General features: G+C 35.3%; 2 protein-coding genes across 3 annotated transcripts in view; both read left to right on the forward strand.

Annotated features, from left to right (window-relative positions):
- The window catches only part of itga8 (integrin, alpha 8), a 68,731-nt gene extending 65,844 nt beyond the window's left edge, over window positions 1–2,887 (forward strand). The window contains exons 29-30 of the mRNA XM_016230211.1: window positions 942–1,064; window positions 2,583–2,887. Coding sequence (XP_016085697.1) covers window positions 942–1,064; window positions 2,583–2,672 — 213 coding nt within the window. The 3' untranslated portion in view covers window positions 2,673–2,887. The remainder of the gene's footprint in view (window positions 1–941; window positions 1,065–2,582) is intronic.
- Window positions 2,888–6,562: 3,675 nt separating this feature from the next.
- LOC107549225 (tripartite motif-containing protein 35-like) lies at window positions 6,563–10,727 on the forward strand. Of its 2 annotated transcripts, none has more exons than XM_016230226.1 (7): window positions 6,563–6,787; window positions 7,149–7,541; window positions 7,626–7,721; window positions 7,843–8,073; window positions 8,306–8,328; window positions 8,409–8,527; window positions 10,036–10,727. In XM_016230226.1, the coding sequence occupies exons 1-7, from the start codon at window positions 6,731–6,733 to the stop codon at window positions 10,584–10,586; spliced, it is 1,470 nt and encodes a 489-aa protein (XP_016085712.1). In that variant the 5' UTR covers window positions 6,563–6,730; the 3' UTR covers window positions 10,587–10,727. The 2 variants fall into 2 exon arrangements, with proteins under 2 accessions (XP_016085712.1, XP_016085713.1); XM_016230227.1 differs by having other exon boundaries at window positions 6,564–7,064.
- The last annotated feature ends 6,525 nt before the right edge of the window (window positions 10,728–17,252 follow it).

Here is a 17,252-nt window from a genome sequence, read left to right on the forward strand (position 1 = left end):
TTTTCATATTTAGAAGAGAGTGGAGAATATAGAAAATCATCAGGAGCAAAATCAGGAAATGTTACGAATCAGATTTGAACTCTTGTTTCCACAAGAGCTCCAAGATTCAATGTTTTGGAATGTACACTACAGTTAAAAAGTTGGGATCAGTTTTTTTTTATTATTCAAAATAAATGCTAAATAGATGCTGTTCTTTTGAACTTTCTATTTATCAAAGAAATCCAAAAATATATTAGAATCCTACCAAGATTCAATGTTTTGGAATGTACACTACAGTTAAAAAGTTGGGATCAGTTTTTTTTATTATTCAAAATAAATGCTAAATAGATGCTGTTCTTTTGAACTTTCTATTTATCAAAGAAATCCAAAAATATATTAGAATCCTTTCTGAAGGATAAAGACTAGTAATAGCTACTTAAGATTCCGATTTACCATCACAGGAATAAATTACATTTTAAAATGGGACATATTACCATAGTACTTACGTGGTATTTTGGACACGTACCATGTTATTCTTTGAAATACATTGGAGTACCATTTAAATACAATGATATGATTACTGTATGCTGTTATCACCACAGTATTGTTTGTAAGGCTCTTTGTGCATTAACAACATTAGGGCTTCTAAGCTGAGTGCTATACACAATACATAATACCCACACTTTCCTCTGTGTGTGTGTGTGTGTGTGTGTGTGTGTGTGTGTGTGTGTGTCTGTGTCTGTGTGCTAAAACTGACATAAGAGAAAGGAAATGAAATAATAATAATAAACAAAGCTTTCTGAAGGAGCTTCTGTTCCATTTAGTTGTTAAATGAGACAAAGAGATGAGAGGCGATAAGAGAAAGTAAGCTATCAAACTGATTTATGCATGCTAATATCATAGCTACATCAGTGCTTGTAAAAAATTAATGACCTCTGTTTGTGTGCGCTTGTGTTTTTTAGATTGGCACATTTGTGGTGTGGGCCATTCCTGACGTTTCTTTTGCCATTCCCCTGTGGGTAATAATTCTGGCTATAATGCTGGGACTGCTGGTGCTGGCTATGCTTAGCCTAGCAATGTGGAAGGTAGGTCGACTTAATACACACACACACACACACACAGTCTCACACTGACCTCCATCGGCTCTAAACGTGATGCTGTTTTGAATACAGTAATCATCAGTCACAAAACTGATAATAATGAATTTTAAAAGTTCATGTAAATGCACTTAATATGGCTTTTCTGTTGATTCTGGTTGACAGAGGAAATACATGCTCTCAAGAGTGCATTAGTCTTCAAGAACAGCTAAATGCGTCTGTCTTTGCTTCAGTGAAATACCAAAACAAAGGAACTTCAGGGGGTAGAGAAAGAGATGGCTGTTAGAGATAGCGTGAGAGAAGGAGATGGTGGAGGAAGTGAAGTGAAAAGAGGTTTGGGGGACATTGAAGAACTTGATGAAAATTGGCAAATCAGATTAACAGATAAAGCAGAGAGAGATAGGGAGTGCTGTTGCAGTTGGGCATTAATGAGCCATTTGTGATGTTATCAGTGTTTTGTCTGCAGGGCTGTTCTCAGGCTCTTGATTGGGTCCCTATGGAGGAGACATGCCCTAATTGGCTAACGTGTACAAACACACACATATGCACTAAACACACTGAAGAGTGACGGGTGTGCGTGGGTGCACAAGAGCAAAATATCAATCAGATGCTACGAGGGAGTTTTTAGAGCAGCTGTGGCTTCAGATTTTAGTTTTTTTTAGCCTAGTAACAGGCTATTATAAGTTTTATAGATAGTGTGGCATAAAATGGATTAGAAAAGTGAAGAAAACATGTAAGCGTCCTACTGAGAATACAATATAATGGCCCCCTCTTGTGGTGAAATGGGTTGTTGACAAAGTGTTACTGAACTTTTTTAATCAACATTTATATATATATATATATATATATATATATATATATATATATATTTAAAAATGTTGATTAAATATAACATATATATATATATATATATATATATATATAAGTGTAAAATGTGTGTTTTTTTATTTATATATCAGCACATTTTTGGAAAATGTAAATAAAATGTGCATTTTGTGTATATAGTAATATGTTAATTTTTATTTATTTTCCATTCATTTCCAGGTTTAAATTTGATTTTGTGTGTTATGAGTTATGATGTTATGATTAATGATAGTATTATGATATAATATATATACATATATTATGAAATCATAAAAACTGCATGTATAATAATTAGGTGCATTCACTTATGTTAGCTGCTCATATAGAAACCAAAGGAAGTTCTTATTATGATTACTGGCCTTCTGCTTATCACAATATACTTCTAATTTTAAAGGAAATGATATCTGTATAATCCGCATATCCATAAATAGATCTGATTGCAGTCCTCTGAGTGAATCTCAGGTCTTAAATGGGCCATTGTTTTCAGCCTCTGAGAGCACATCTGTGCAAGTGTTTTAGAAGACAAAACATCGGAAGAATTGAATAATGTCTGTTATCCCAGGAATCATATTCTCGTCATCTGTTCTTTGTATTTTTTTTCTTTTCCTCACCCGTCTCGTCCCACCTGCTCTCCTTCTTCAGTGTGGCTTCTTCGACCGAGCGCGGCCACCCAAAGATGACGACGTGTCGGACCGCAAGCAGCTGACCGCAGAAAAATCCACAGACGCGTGAGAGCAGAACAGATGACAAGTATGAATACAGAGGTCATGGGATGATGAATCACCATGAAGAGAGTGGAGGAGCTGTGGCCGAAGGTTTTCAGTATCTTTGTAGAAGTCTACAGATCCAAGCCTGTAAATAAACTACAGCTCTCACACTGGACTGCGATCTGTGAGCTGGGCCACAGTACCACTCAAAAACATTTCTAAAGCTTTATTTAAAATGATGGAAGAGCAAGAACTCTGGACTTTGCACTCTGATAGAGTTGCAATATACTAGAACAAGACTACATGCTGATCAGTACAGTCCCAAAGATTAAGATCTCACTGTCTGATCAACTTACATTGAAGCAAAGTGATGATTTCTGACACTATATTGTTTAACATTATCAGCGGAACTTCCTATCATCTCAATCACCAGCTCAGCAAAAGATCTGGATCATTCCACACTACGCTTCACATTGGCCACATACACACTGCAGCTAAATATGGATTCACTCCTCTTTTAAAGGAACACTCCACTATTTTTGAAAATAGGCTAATTTTCTAACACCCCTGGAGTTAAACAGTTGAGTTTTACCGTTTTCGAATCCATTCAGCCGATCTCCGGGTCTGGCGGTAGCACTTTTAGCTTAGCTTAGCATAGGTCATTGAATCTGATTAGACCATTAGCATCTTGCTCAAAAATGACCAAAGAGTTTCGATATTTTTCCTATTTAAAACTTGACTCTTCTGTAGTTACATGGTACAGCCATGGTACGGCAGCAAAGTTCCTTGATTATTACGCCGGAATGAGAATATAGTTCCTAGCCATATCGGCCTAGAAAATCGCAACTTTTCATTTTCCGTCGGTTTTAGTACCCAATGTAACTACAGAAGAGTTTTAAAAAGTAAAAATATCGAAACTCTTTGGTCATTTTTGAGCAAGATGCTAATGGTCTAATCAGATTCAATGACCTATGCTAAGCTAAGCTAAAAGTGCTACCGCCAGACCCGGAGATCGGCTGAATGGATTCGAAAACTGTAAAATTCAACTGTTTAACTCTAGGGGAGTTGGAAAATGAGCCTATATTTTCAAAAATATTGGAGTGTTCCTTTAAGGCATATCTGATGCTTCATTTTTAAATATCAAACACCAAACAGGATAAACTGTTCCATATTTCATGTTTACAGCAGAGATATTATTACTTTATTATTATGATTATTACTGTGGCAGTCTCAGTAGTGACTCTTGTTTTATGTACACACACAGAACAATTATTTAGGCGATTCACACCCACACTTGTATATGGTTGTCACTCCCAAAACTTTGCTGTGTGTATATGGCCATTTTTAACAGAATGTTTAAAAGTAGCACATAGAATGTCACAAGCTGTGTGTAAATAATTGATGTCACCTGCAGTGTGTACTGTACTTTATGCATTGTCATAACATTATTGATAATGATGGTGTAGTGGTAAATTCTGCGATCTGACTAGAATCTTACAAAGCTGGTCTGTTGCATCATTGCCCACAATGTAGTTTCACAGCATTGTCTCATTTCACATGTCTTGTTCATGATTGTACTGATTACATATTGAAGCTTGTAAAAGAATTGCTCACTAAGTACAAAGATGGGGGTGGGGGGTTTTGAACAGATATAAATTGTATGTGCAATAATGGGACATTTTTGAGTTGATAATTTGTGTGTACACTGGCTCCAAAATGTTTAAAACCTGAGGTTCAGGTTGTTTTGTATATAAAGTTAAAATACTTATTTGCCAGGCTGATGTGCTGACATGAATATTTCTTTTCCAAACAACAATATTTTGTCTTTCAGTGCTCTAAATGCATTGACCGATAATGTTAGATGACGTGGGCACATTTATTTCATCTGTTGGGAATTAGTTTTTTAGACTGCTGCTCTAACATGTTGCATTCAGAGCATGTTAATGTTTTTTTATGGCTTTTTACCTCAATCCATGTCCACCAATGTCTTTCAATACATATGGACTGAGAATACAAGAACTGATTTAAAATAATCTTAGTCATAACAAAACCACATCTTGTCATATTTTCTCCTCTGGAAGGACATGATCAATGTTTCAGTTCATGATTGATGTATTATGATGTGCACCCCTGTCTATTTTTAGTTGACACGCATCTGAAATTAAAATGGAATTTGAAACTATTCGTTATGTATTTCTATATATTTGAGTTATTGCATTGTTCTACCTTTGAACTGAACAAAGTGAGGCAGAAATTTCAGATGCATTTAGAAGAAAGGTGGAAATACAGTATATAACAACTGGAGAAAGAGTAAATTGACTGTTCTCAGTTTTATATATATATATATATATATATATATATATATATACACACACACACAATTAGGTCCATATATATTTGGACACCGGCACAATTTTTATTATTTCATCTGTTGACCGTGGACAGATGTGGGCTATTCCTTCATTATTTCTACATCAATTAAGCAGGTAAAAGGTCTGGAGTTGAATCTAAGTGTGCCATTTGCATTTGGAAGCTGTTGCTGTGAATCCACATCATGCAGTCAAAGCAAGCTCATGCAAAAGTATGGAGAAGGCTTGGAACAGCTCATGATCCAAAGCATGCAACATCATCTGTGAAACGTTGCTTTGCATGCATGGCTTCCAGTGGCACTGGGTGACTGGTGTTTATTGATTATGTGACAGAGGACAGAAGCAGCCGGAAGAATTCTGAAGTGTACAGGAATATACTGTCTGCCCATCAGCCAAATGCAGCAAAGTTGATTGGGCAGCGCTTGACCCAAATCATACAGCAAAAGCAACCCAGGAGTTTTTGAAGATAAAAAAGTGGAATATTCTGCAATGGCCAAGTCAGTCTCCTGATTTCAACCCGATTGAGCATGCATTCCACTTGTTAAAGACAAAACTAAAGGCAGAAATACCCACAAACAAACAACAACTGAAGTCAGCTGCAGTAAAGGCCTGGCAAAACATCACAAAGGAGGAAACCCAGTCTCTGGTGATGTCCATGACTTCTAGACATAAGGCAGTCATTGCCTGCAAAGGATTCGCAACTAAATATTAAAAATGAACATTTTATTTATGATTATATTTATTTGTCCAATTACATTTGAGCCCCTGAAAATGGGGGGGACTGTGTACAAAAATGGTTGTAATTCCTAAGCATTTTATGTTATATTTTTGTTCAACCCCTCGATTGTTTCATTTTAATTATATTCTGGTGGCATACAGAGCCAAAAATTTTTTTTTTGTTATAAAAAAATTTTTTTTTGAACGAATTGTTTGATTTGAATGATTCAATAAGTCATTTAGGCTATTAAAACAGGGACTTGCTGCCACCAATTGGTGGTCATATTTATTTCTCCATGACAGGCCTAAACCAACCATGGTGCCAGCACTAAAACATATCCAGCAAAATATTGTTTAATTATCAATATTGACGAAAATTCCTCCATTTCAGGCCCCAGAAGGAAAAAAGCTTAAAAATGATAGTTCCTTTAAAAAGGCTAATTTTTCATTAAATAAAAACCTTTTTAAAAATGAGACAAATTTTGTAATCATTGTGTAAAATTTGCTACAGGACCTCCCCACCCCCAAAGAAACTGACCTTAATATTCCCACTGAATTTAATATATATTACGTTTGGGGGTCATTCGCTTGTTTAATTAATCACAGTATTTTTTCATACTTTGTTGTGAAGACATGACTGACATGACCAGTGAAATCTTTAGGCCACATACACATTAAAGTAAATTCGGCTGTCAAGACATATTATTTTATTTATTTTTTTTGCTTAATCCTGTTATGTACACACACAGTTCAGTAATTTACGGGAGTGACAAGAGTAACTTGTGACACCTGCCTACTTTATTGACTGCATTAATTGGATCGATATATGAGCTCAAACAACAAACCCAAAGATTATTATGTGTGAACATGGCAACCGTTTAAGACATTACTCTGCGAAATAACCTTACCAACAAAAACAGAACATGATGACTCTGGTGGTTTAGTTCAAATCGCCGAACATAACGACTCTTTGGTCGCTGTAATATTTAGGTTAAAAATGTCAGAAACGCGAGACTACAGAAAGTTATATGGTGTTATGACCGCAGTTTCGAAAGTGAGTTCTCTTCCGTACACGCATGAAACGATTAACGCCAAAAATGGCCTACATTAATTTATTTCGAAAGTCTCTTTTTGTTTATATAACTGTGTTTCTTTATTTCGCTTTTGATGCAAATGAATTAGTGTTTGTTTTGGCTTATGTCCCAATGTCAAGTGACTGACACGTCAAACTCTCAAAGCGAATATCATTAAAATTGAAAATGAAAGTGTACAGTGCATCTGAAATTAGTCACACTGGAGATGAAAAAGAAAGCGAAAGTTAGTTCCAAATTGTAGATGATTTTTGTGAGTAACGAATCAGCTGTATTTGCTGGCGCAAGCGCTTTGATCTAATCAGTGGGTGATTTATTGAACAGGAAGAAATGGCGTCGAAACGTCCCTTTTCTGAAGAGGATTTTGCGTGTCCTGTTTGCTGTGACATTTTCAGCGATCCCGTGTTGCTTCAGTGTGGCCACAGTGTGTGTAGAGACTGTATCCAGCAGTACTGGAAGACCAAAGTTTCAAGAGAATGTCCGCTGTGTCGAAAAAGATCCAACAAGAACCCTCCGGTAAACTTGGCTCTGAAAAACTTGAGTCTCGCTTTCCTGAATTACCGGGGCCCTTCAGAGGAGCTGTGCGAGGTTCACCGGGAGAGACTGAGTCTGTTCTGTCTGCATGATGAAGAGCTCATGTGTGTGGTTTGCAGAGAGTCACACCAACACAGAAATCACGCGTGCCGTCCTCTCACTGAGATCGCTGAGGAACGGAAGGTACGCATACTGGTGATGTTTAGTGACCTTAATCAGTTTTGGCATATTTAATATTCTAACTCACTCGTGTTTTCTTAATTTTAGAGAGTTTTTAGCAGTGAGCTTGATCTCTTGACTAGAAAAATGAAGATTATACAACATGACAAATTCGAATGCAGTCACCAGGCTGAGCACATATGTGTGAGGAGGATGGATGAGTTTGATTTAGGAGTTATACTTTTTTATTATTCCTGAGAATGACCTTATATAACACCTGTATTACATTATATAATTATATTTTTTATGTGTGTTTGGTGTTTAGCACCAGGTCTGGCACACAGAGAATGTCATCAAGAAGGACTTTAAACATCTTCACCAGCTTCTGTATGATGAAGAAAAAGCCATGCTTGCTGCACTGAACGAGGAAAAGATGCAGAAAACACAGCTCATGAAAGACAAAATTGAGAAGATGACTGAAGAAATATTATCTCTGTCAAGAACCATAAGAGAACTGAGAGCTAAATTTGATAGTGGGGATGTCCAGTTTCTTCAGGTTAGCCTTTTATTCTTTCTTCTGTTTGTCGTTTTTTTTCTTGATTTAATTCTATGTAACTTTAAAAGGTACAGCAAGACAACAACCTGTGATAAATAGTAAAAGCATGAAAATAATCTACATATTCCAATTATATATTTGGTAATTTTTCTACAAAAAAAAAAAACCTAAACGATGTAGGCTATGCTGTTCAGTCTTTATTAATTTTTCATATTTCCTACATTTTCAATAGAGCTTCAAGGACATATTGGAGAGGTGAGCAAGTTTACTCCCGTTATTTTTTTTTCCCCTCAGTATTGAAGTTAAGCAGTGCTGACCTCTGAATGTACTTCCAGAGCCCAGGACATGAACCAAGAACCAGAAACCGTTCGAGGAGGGCTTATTGATACTGCACAATACCTGGGCAATTTGAAGTTCACAGTGTGGTCGAAAATAACACGGTCTATCAGTTACAGTGAGTTGACTTATGAAATTTTCATGCACAATATAAAGCGTTTCTTTAGTGAAGCTGATAAGCAATTAACAAACAAAAGGAAAAGTCTTAAAAATCTAGTTTAAAAAAACATCAAGTTCCTAGAAATTCCTTAGTATTCATGTTTGTTTCATGATTTTGATTTTTTTTTATATAATTTTAAGAAAACGTTTAAATTTAATGGTAATCATAGAAAATAATGACCTTTTTTTCTTTAGACATTGAATATGTGCAGTTCTTAATCATTATTTTCACAAATCAGTATTTTTTTTTTTAGAGAATAGTTGGCCCAAAAATTTAAATTTGCTGAAAATTTACTCACCCTCAGGCCATGGAAGAGGACAATTTTTTTTTTAAATTTAGCATTACATCACTTGCTCACCAATAGATCCTCTGCGGTGAATGGGTGCCATCAGAATGAGAGTTCAAATAGCTGACAAAAGTAATCCACATGACTCCGGTCCATTAATTAAGGTTTTGTGAGATGTAAAGCATGTCTGTAATAAATGCATCAAGACATTTTTAAACTTCAAACTTTTAAAGGGTGTCTCTCGTCTGAATCAGGAGAGAATTGTTCACAGATCAAGCACCATTTATAAGCTAAAACATTCCAGAACAGTTGTAAACAAATCTGTTGGTGAATTTTGATGTGTGAGGACAACAGGGGATGGACTTTTTTTGCACTGAAGGAAGCATTGTTATGAATTCTGGAGTTGTGTTTTGGCAGCGACCATTTAAATTTAAAATACCTTAATGATGGATTTGATTACAAACTGGCAGCTTTTCACTTGACAATCCGCTTGTTCAGTCTGACGTCACAGGTCACTGCTTCCGGGTCCAATCGCTCTCGGATTCCACAAGAAAACAACAAGCAATGCTAATATACACTCAGTGTGGTAGTTGTTTAGACATATATCATCTGATGCTACTTGGACACGTCTTCAGGATTACTGTTGATGTTGTTATCAGCAACCATTCACTGCAGAGGATCCACTGGTTAGCGTGCATTGGTGTTGTAATGCTAAATTTATCCAAATCTGTTCCAATGAAAAAACTAACTTGTTTACATCCTAGATGGCACATTTTTGGCAAATTTTCATTTTTGGATGAACTATTCCTTTAAAATAAATTTTCAAGGTAAAAGCTATTTTTACTGAATTCATATTATTACTTATTCAATATTATTATGTATGGGTGGGAGTCACACCTGACATTTTGCAGCCTAAACTAACCTGACATGGTCATAGAAAGGTCAAATCATCGGATTCTTTAGTTTACAAGACTTATTGACACTGACACAGTTATGAGGGTCTACAGAGGTCCTCTGATATTTCCAATTTTCTTTTCTTTTTTCTTTTGGACCACATGATTATGATTTGGCAGTTTTTCAAACATTAATAAGCAGTAAAGCAATTTTATTAAAATGCTGGTTTCTAAGCATCGATTGATTACATTTATACTGCAACGTCTTCGTAATATTCTGTTTTCAGCTCCTGTGGTGCTCGACCCAAACACCGCTAACGCTCAACTTATACTGTCTGAAGATCTGACATGTGTGAGGGACCGAGATGAGCAAGAGGAGGAGGACGTAGATGGTGTGCAGCTTCCTGATAACCCGGAGAGGTTTGATCGGTGTCCCTGTGTTCTGGGCTCTGTGGGCTATTCCTCAGGGACACACATTTGGGATGTGGATGTGGGAGATAGCACTTTCTGGATGCTGGGTGTCACTACAGAGTCTGTCAAGAGAAAAGGAACCAACAGCTTGCCCAGCGAGGTCTGGTGCATCGGCTATGACAGCGACACGCTCAGTTTGAAGGCTCCTCAGGAGTCATGCATCCCTTTCCTTGGGTGTGAGAAACCAAAGCGAGTGAGAGTGAAACTCGATTTCGATGAAGGACAGCTTTCATTCTCAGATCCTCTCAGCAAATCACTCTATCACACATTCACAACCAGTTACATGGAGAAGGTCTTTCCGTTCTTCTGCAGTCTGTGCAGCGTCTCTCCTCTGAGGATTCTGCCTGTGGTCAAGCTCTCTAATTAAAAGAGGAAGAACGTCTGTTTAAAAGTTTTTGTAGGTTTGGCATGATGTCTTTCTGAAAATTTGTACGGTAATAGAAAAACAGTGCAAATTGACTGGTGATTTATCTTCTTGAACTTTGATTCCGTGTTCTCTGCAGGGGTTTTTTTTTTTTTTTTTTTTTTTTTTTTTTTTTAAAAAAAAAATTCAAGAAAAATGTATATTCAGTTTTCAAAAGTGAATTTGGTTTACATTGGAAAAATTGGTACATTTTATACAAATAAAGTGTAATTACTATAAAGTTCACCATGATAAATCTTTATTATTTTTGAATGCACCATCTCTCTTGTTTGCATGTTAGTGAGATGAGAGAAATATTTATAGTATTAGAATAGTTCTAAAAGAAGTGGCAATAATATCCGATGAAAACAAACCGAGACCATACACTTGATATCATAGTAAAAGGAACCATTATTAATAGCAATGATTTGAAAAGATATTAGTCATAAGTCAACAGCTGATATCTGCACCACACACACATATATAATGTATTATATGAATATTATATTCAGAAGAATATTATATTAAATCTATTCTGCAAAAAATCATGACATTTGTAATGTTTACTCAGTATTATATTTAGAAAATATAAATTAATGTATATATCAGATGTATTTTACATATTGTTGCATTTACCCAATATATATACAGAATTCTATAAAAATGAATTAATTTGAACATTATTTTTACGAAATAAAAAATTTACTATATTGAAATATATATTTAGTTATTGCAGTTTTTGAACTTTCTTTTGAAAATATGAGCTATTGAAATTTCTGATTTACCAATTCAAAATGTATTGTGGTTAATTAATACATCCTCATTTCCATTTTTACATCCATTTTCCGTGAATTGAAAGTTTGGAAAACAAGCTTTGTCATAATTACAGCAGAAATAACAGAAGGACATGCCTTCTATTGAGGGGGCTTGGGATATTGTGTTGGACAGTGGGAGGCCTTCAAATCAGAAGGTTAACAGCCACTATTGTAAGATAATGGACCGGAAGTGCCCGTCGGTTATGTATATTTTTCAATATGCTGTAATCATCTAGTAGTTGAATAAAAGCCTGTTAAAATGAGCATCTGCAGGATGATTTCAAAATCCGGACATTTTCAGAGGCAAGCGAAGAGATATTCTGATGATTACTGTGCACAGAATTTTCCAAACTCAATGGAACTTGTAGTTTTAATCCAATGTAGCGTTACCGATTTCACCACACTGTGTCAGTGCTCGTTTAAATAGTGACTGCGATGCTGCATTGTGTGCGAGACTGATGAATAAGATCAGAATGAACATATTTATTCATTTGTATTCAATTTGAGTCATTATTCTGTCATTTTTCATTGATAGTCATTTCAGTGTATATAATATTTATGCAAAAATTCTTAATTAATAGTCAAAGTCACGCTGTCAACGCGTTATACTGTTTAAAATTAATTAGCCAAAATGTTCAACATTGTACAATTTCTTTAAGGCAACGCCCGCGCATTCATTCATTTATTTTAATACGGCTCTTACGAAAATTAGCCATGGTATGCGTAGTAAAACTGTGGCAATCAGAAGGCGGGGGGAGAAAGCTCCTGCAGGGACTGGCGCTCTCTCTGGCATCGGCAGGTCGCAGCGCCACTTCCGGTGGCATCCCCAGCTGCCACTAGTCGTTTCTGGCAGCTGCCAGAGTTCGAGGCAGCTGCCACGGTCTTTCTCGCTGTTTCTACTGTTTGCTCGGTAAAACTACACTGTTCTCAGTGGCGTGCGGTGATGTTTTTTTTTAAATGACGATGCAAAGTTCCCACAATTGTATTATTATTATTATTATACATTTTTATGTATCAGCTGCCAGTTCTTGCCAGGACTCACGATCGTTTGTCGCCTTTTCTGCTGTAAACTACACTGTTTTGTTTGTAAATAAAAGATTTGATGATGCATATTGTATACCAGCAAGCAGATACGATCAGAATGTGAACCCAATAAGGACAGTAGACGGAACTGTCACTTGCCCGATTGGGCCAGTGCTGTAGGCTAGGGTGTGCGTATATCGTATATAATATCATAATTGTTTATTTAACAATCTGACATTACAGAGTACATCCCTCACTTTACAAAAACCAAACAAAAACACACCCATTGAGTGCACGCATACACTACGTGATGTAGTCTAGTAGGTTAGACTAGTGCATGTGCATATTTAGTGCACGATTTCACTGCGTGATTTAGTCTGCCCTCAGAATTCAAGATAAGGGGCAAAAATGCCCCTGTATGTCTTTTATACTACCCGGTCTCATGGCAAAAACGTACCTGGGGGCACTTTTTCGCGAGACGCGAAATACGTACCAATAAGTACATATCACTGCAGTTTCCAAAATAAATGAACACTAGAGGGAGTAAAACTCCGACACCTTTTAAATTATTTTCACACAACGTATGATTTACAGAGTTTCGATTAATAAAGCGTAATTTTCGCACAATTACTTGAAGAGCATTATGTTGTGACTTCAAAAAAATTTTCATATGCTGGGAGATTTGAAAACTGATGCTTTTGAATGTTAGCATATACCGCACATATCCAGCTTCATATCAATGGGTTTTCATAGACGGTAGGTTTGTTCGGTAGCTCACGGAGTACGGAGATGTAACTTAAGAGGTGAGGAGCTCCGGTTCGAATCCCGTGTAACTACGGTTCGACAAAACAGTTCAAATCTGCATATAAGTAAGTTAAAATGGCACGGTTGCATCAAAAAAAAAAAAGTATATCAGTTTTGCATTTGTTAACACTATCGGGTAGGTTTAGGGTTGGGTTTGGTGTAGGGCATATTTAGTAGCATTAACTTTTAGCGACAGTCCCCGGATATTTGAATTCTGAATTGCCGCAATACGTACCTGAAGAAACGTAATAAAAACACAGCAATACGTACCTATATCAACGTAATAAAAACGTGCCAGGGATGACGTATTCAACCCGTGTTTTAGCGCCACTCAGTGGACATTTCTCTTTGAAAGTGCGGCAAAACGTGCAGTAAGGTACGTAAAAACGGTGTTGCAGAAAAGTACACAGAGGTACTTCTCATTTATGTTTATTCTGTTGTATTTATTTGTGCCATCACTTGTGATTTGATTATTTGTTCCTATTTTATTACTTTCTGTTTACTTGTCTAACAATATTTAAAACTTAAGTGAATTAATCTAGTATAGCTTTTGGTGTCATAACCTTATTTATTAAGGTTACATGTATGAAAAACAACGAAAACATAACTAGGCTTATTTTATAGGCCCATTTTCTTTTCTTTTCTTTTACTTTATTATTATTATTTTTTTATTGTGGGGCAAGTAAAAATTTTGGCAGGTCAAGTAAAAATCTGAACCACTGGCCCTGTACTGCATGTCATTGGTCAGACAGAAATAATAATTGTTTGACCCATTGTTGCTGTACGTCCTGCAGAGATTAGCTTGAATCCTAATCAAACATTCTAATGAAAAGCCAAAGTGTAATATATAACTAACATACCTCATCCACATCTTCCATCTCTGCTGAATCTGTGTATTGCTACACACCACATTAGAAATGCTATTCCATGGCTTTTGGAGATTTTAGGACCTTTTATTTTAAAGAAAAATATCCTGTGACACTTAAATAAACATTTAATACTGACCTCACATCCAGTTTCTGTAAACTCCTTAAAATCATTTGCTGGTTCCTATAAAATATTGTAACAGATGTATTTATCCGTCATTATCTTTATAAAAAAATGTTGTATCTATTTATCTTAATAAAAAATGATTCAAAGATTCATTAATGTACACTTATCTCCCAGGCAGTGACTGAAAATTGTGTATAAACTCTGAATCATACACTTGTATTCGATTACATCCTTAACTCTTTAAAATGAACATTATAACTAAAGATTAACATGTGTTTCTGTTTACTTTAAATATATATACTGTAATATAAAAATTAATTGGGGTGATATAACTTAAAAGACATTTGGTACAACTAAAAACATGTTTAAAAATATAAATACATTTTGTCTAGCCACTTGCCTTAAAGTAAATTTGAGTAATATCAAACTGACATTTTAGTCATTTAGTGTATTTACTCTAGATACTCTTTAAATAAATGAAATCACACAAACCTGAGATTACATTTCAGAACATACGTTGCCATGTATTGTGTCTGCATCTTTTGCTTGTGCCTAAAATGTTTTAAGATATAAATTGATAAGTATTTGTCCACCATAGTAAAGCAAATCAACTGATACTGATGAAAAAAAATTGTAAAGCTTAAATAAGCATGAAATGAAAGTTGCGACTGACTTCATGTGGTGCCAAAAGATAAAACGTTTGTGAATACAGCCCCAGATTAATTGTTTAAAATAAAACATTTTTAAAAAAAATGTAATGGTCAATTTGGATTTTATGCTGAAAAATACAGCTCTCCAACTTTACCACATAAATTCAACCACAGAAAATAATTTGATTCGTAAACAATATACATTGTATTTTAATAACTGATGATTTCAGTGTCATTTAAATGCCTCTATAGATGAATTATTTACCTGTAACCTGTGCCTTTTGGTACTTGTAGGCATCCCAGCCTCCACGTCCGAAAGAAACTTCTTGTATGGGCCTCGCTGCGCCATTTTCATGCAGGCCAATTGATTTAGCAACTGTTTAACATTTCTAAACAATTACGTAAATAAAGAGATTAGGGACATACTCGCTGCTAACTATAAATTCAAATTAATTAGTTTAAATTGATTTAAATTAACTTAAATAAAAAATGCGTTATTTACCCTCACCTTCGTCGTTGTCTGTGAAAGACTCACGCGCGTATTGGTTCGATTTTGTGAGCTTTTTACTGCGATTTAAGTTGCCAAAATGTGTTCCACGGTAAATTCATAGTTCTGATTTAAAAAAAAAAAAAAAAAAAGTAAAAGTAAATAAAGTAATTTATAGATGTTTTATGTGAAAGATTCTATCAGTAGCTAACGATGCTCAAAAGCTTGAATGTCAGTTCCCGACATGCAGCACAAAACGAAAAAGGCGCGAATTACATGTATACGTAATTACGCACTCTCGTGCATACTTACTACTCAAGTGACGTCACGTCGCGTGCATTAAACAGCAAACTAACGGCTCATCAGTAAACGGACGGTTACGGTCTAAATTGTGGTTCCAGCTTACATTATTCACATTAATTTTTGGAAAATGGACTTGCCAGATCTCCATTGTCTTTTTTCATTTTTTCGGGGCAGCTGCCACGGTCTTTCTCGCTGTTTCTACTGTTTGCTCGGTAAAACTACACTGTTCTCAGTGGCGTGCGGTGATGTTTTTTTAAAATGACGATGCAAAGTTCCCACAATTGTATTATTATTATTATTATACATTTTTATGTATCAGCTGCCAGTTCTTGCCAGGAGTCACGATCGTTTGTCGCCATTTCTGCTGTAAACTACACTGTTTTGTTTGTAAATAAAAGATTTGATGATGCATATTGTATACCAGCAAGCAGATACGATCAGAATGTGAACCCAATAAGCTCAATTGCATAAGCATTTTCCCATTAAGAACATACACACACATAAGTGGTGCCAGCTGCCGCTAGCCAATACTGTATATACGCACACACACAAACATTTATTTATTTATTTAATGTAACACTTTAGTTATTAACTAGTTGCTTGCATATTACTATATTAGCCGTTTATTAGTACTCATAAAGCACATACTAGTGCATTATTATGCGTGACCGTATTCTACATCTTACCCTATACCTGAACAGTAATTAATAGTTTATTTAGGCAAAAGTCAATAGTTAAGTTAATAGTGAGAATTGGACCCAAAACTAAAGTGTGACCATATGTATTTGTGTGTGTGTGTATGTATATATTCATTTTAGCTTTTTAGTTGTAGTTTTATGTTTTGTTTTTGGTAAACAGTAAGAAACTTAATTAATAGTTTATTTAGGCAAAAGTCAATAGTTAAGTTAATAGTGAGAATTGGACCCAAAACTAAAGTGTGACCATATGTATTTGTGTGTGTGTGTATGTATATATTCATTTTAGCTTTTTAGTTGTAGTTTTATGTTTTGTTTTTGGTAAACAGTAAGAAACTATAATATTACTGTAATAGTCCAAATGAACACTTATTTGTATCCCTTGCCGGGATATCTTCAGGCCTTTTTCCTTAAAACATAACGTTCTTTGTGCTTTTACTTTAAAACATGTTAGGCCTATATGGTCTAAATGTAAAGTGCAGTGCTCATAACAACAAAGTTGTCTCGTAAACTTCAATGCTGTGACTTCAGTTCACGTATTGCTTTTTTATTAGTTAAATTTTACGTTTCTATCAAGAAACAGGCCTAAGAAACATGTGCAATTGTACACCATTCTTTTTGATTAGTTACATTTTTTAGACTAGGCATTGGTTTTCAAAACTGCTTGGTCATTTTTATATTTATTTCTGAATAAAGGAACGCCATTAAAAAATCTGTGAAAATCTGAAAGATAAGGGTAAATGTACTTTTCGTTCTCTGAACTGCTTTAATACCCTCAGCCAAAAGGAAGAAAAGAAGAAAATTATAGATATTAATTTTGGAACAATAAAGAAAAATGTAGGCTATTGGATTTTCCCTAA

This window comes from Sinocyclocheilus grahami, unplaced genomic scaffold (genome assembly GCF_001515645.1).
Source record: "Sinocyclocheilus grahami isolate Dianchi unplaced genomic scaffold, SAMN03320097.WGS_v1.1 scaffold366.1, whole genome shotgun sequence".
In the NCBI taxonomy this organism is placed as follows: domain Eukaryota; kingdom Metazoa; phylum Chordata; class Actinopteri; order Cypriniformes; family Cyprinidae; genus Sinocyclocheilus; species Sinocyclocheilus grahami.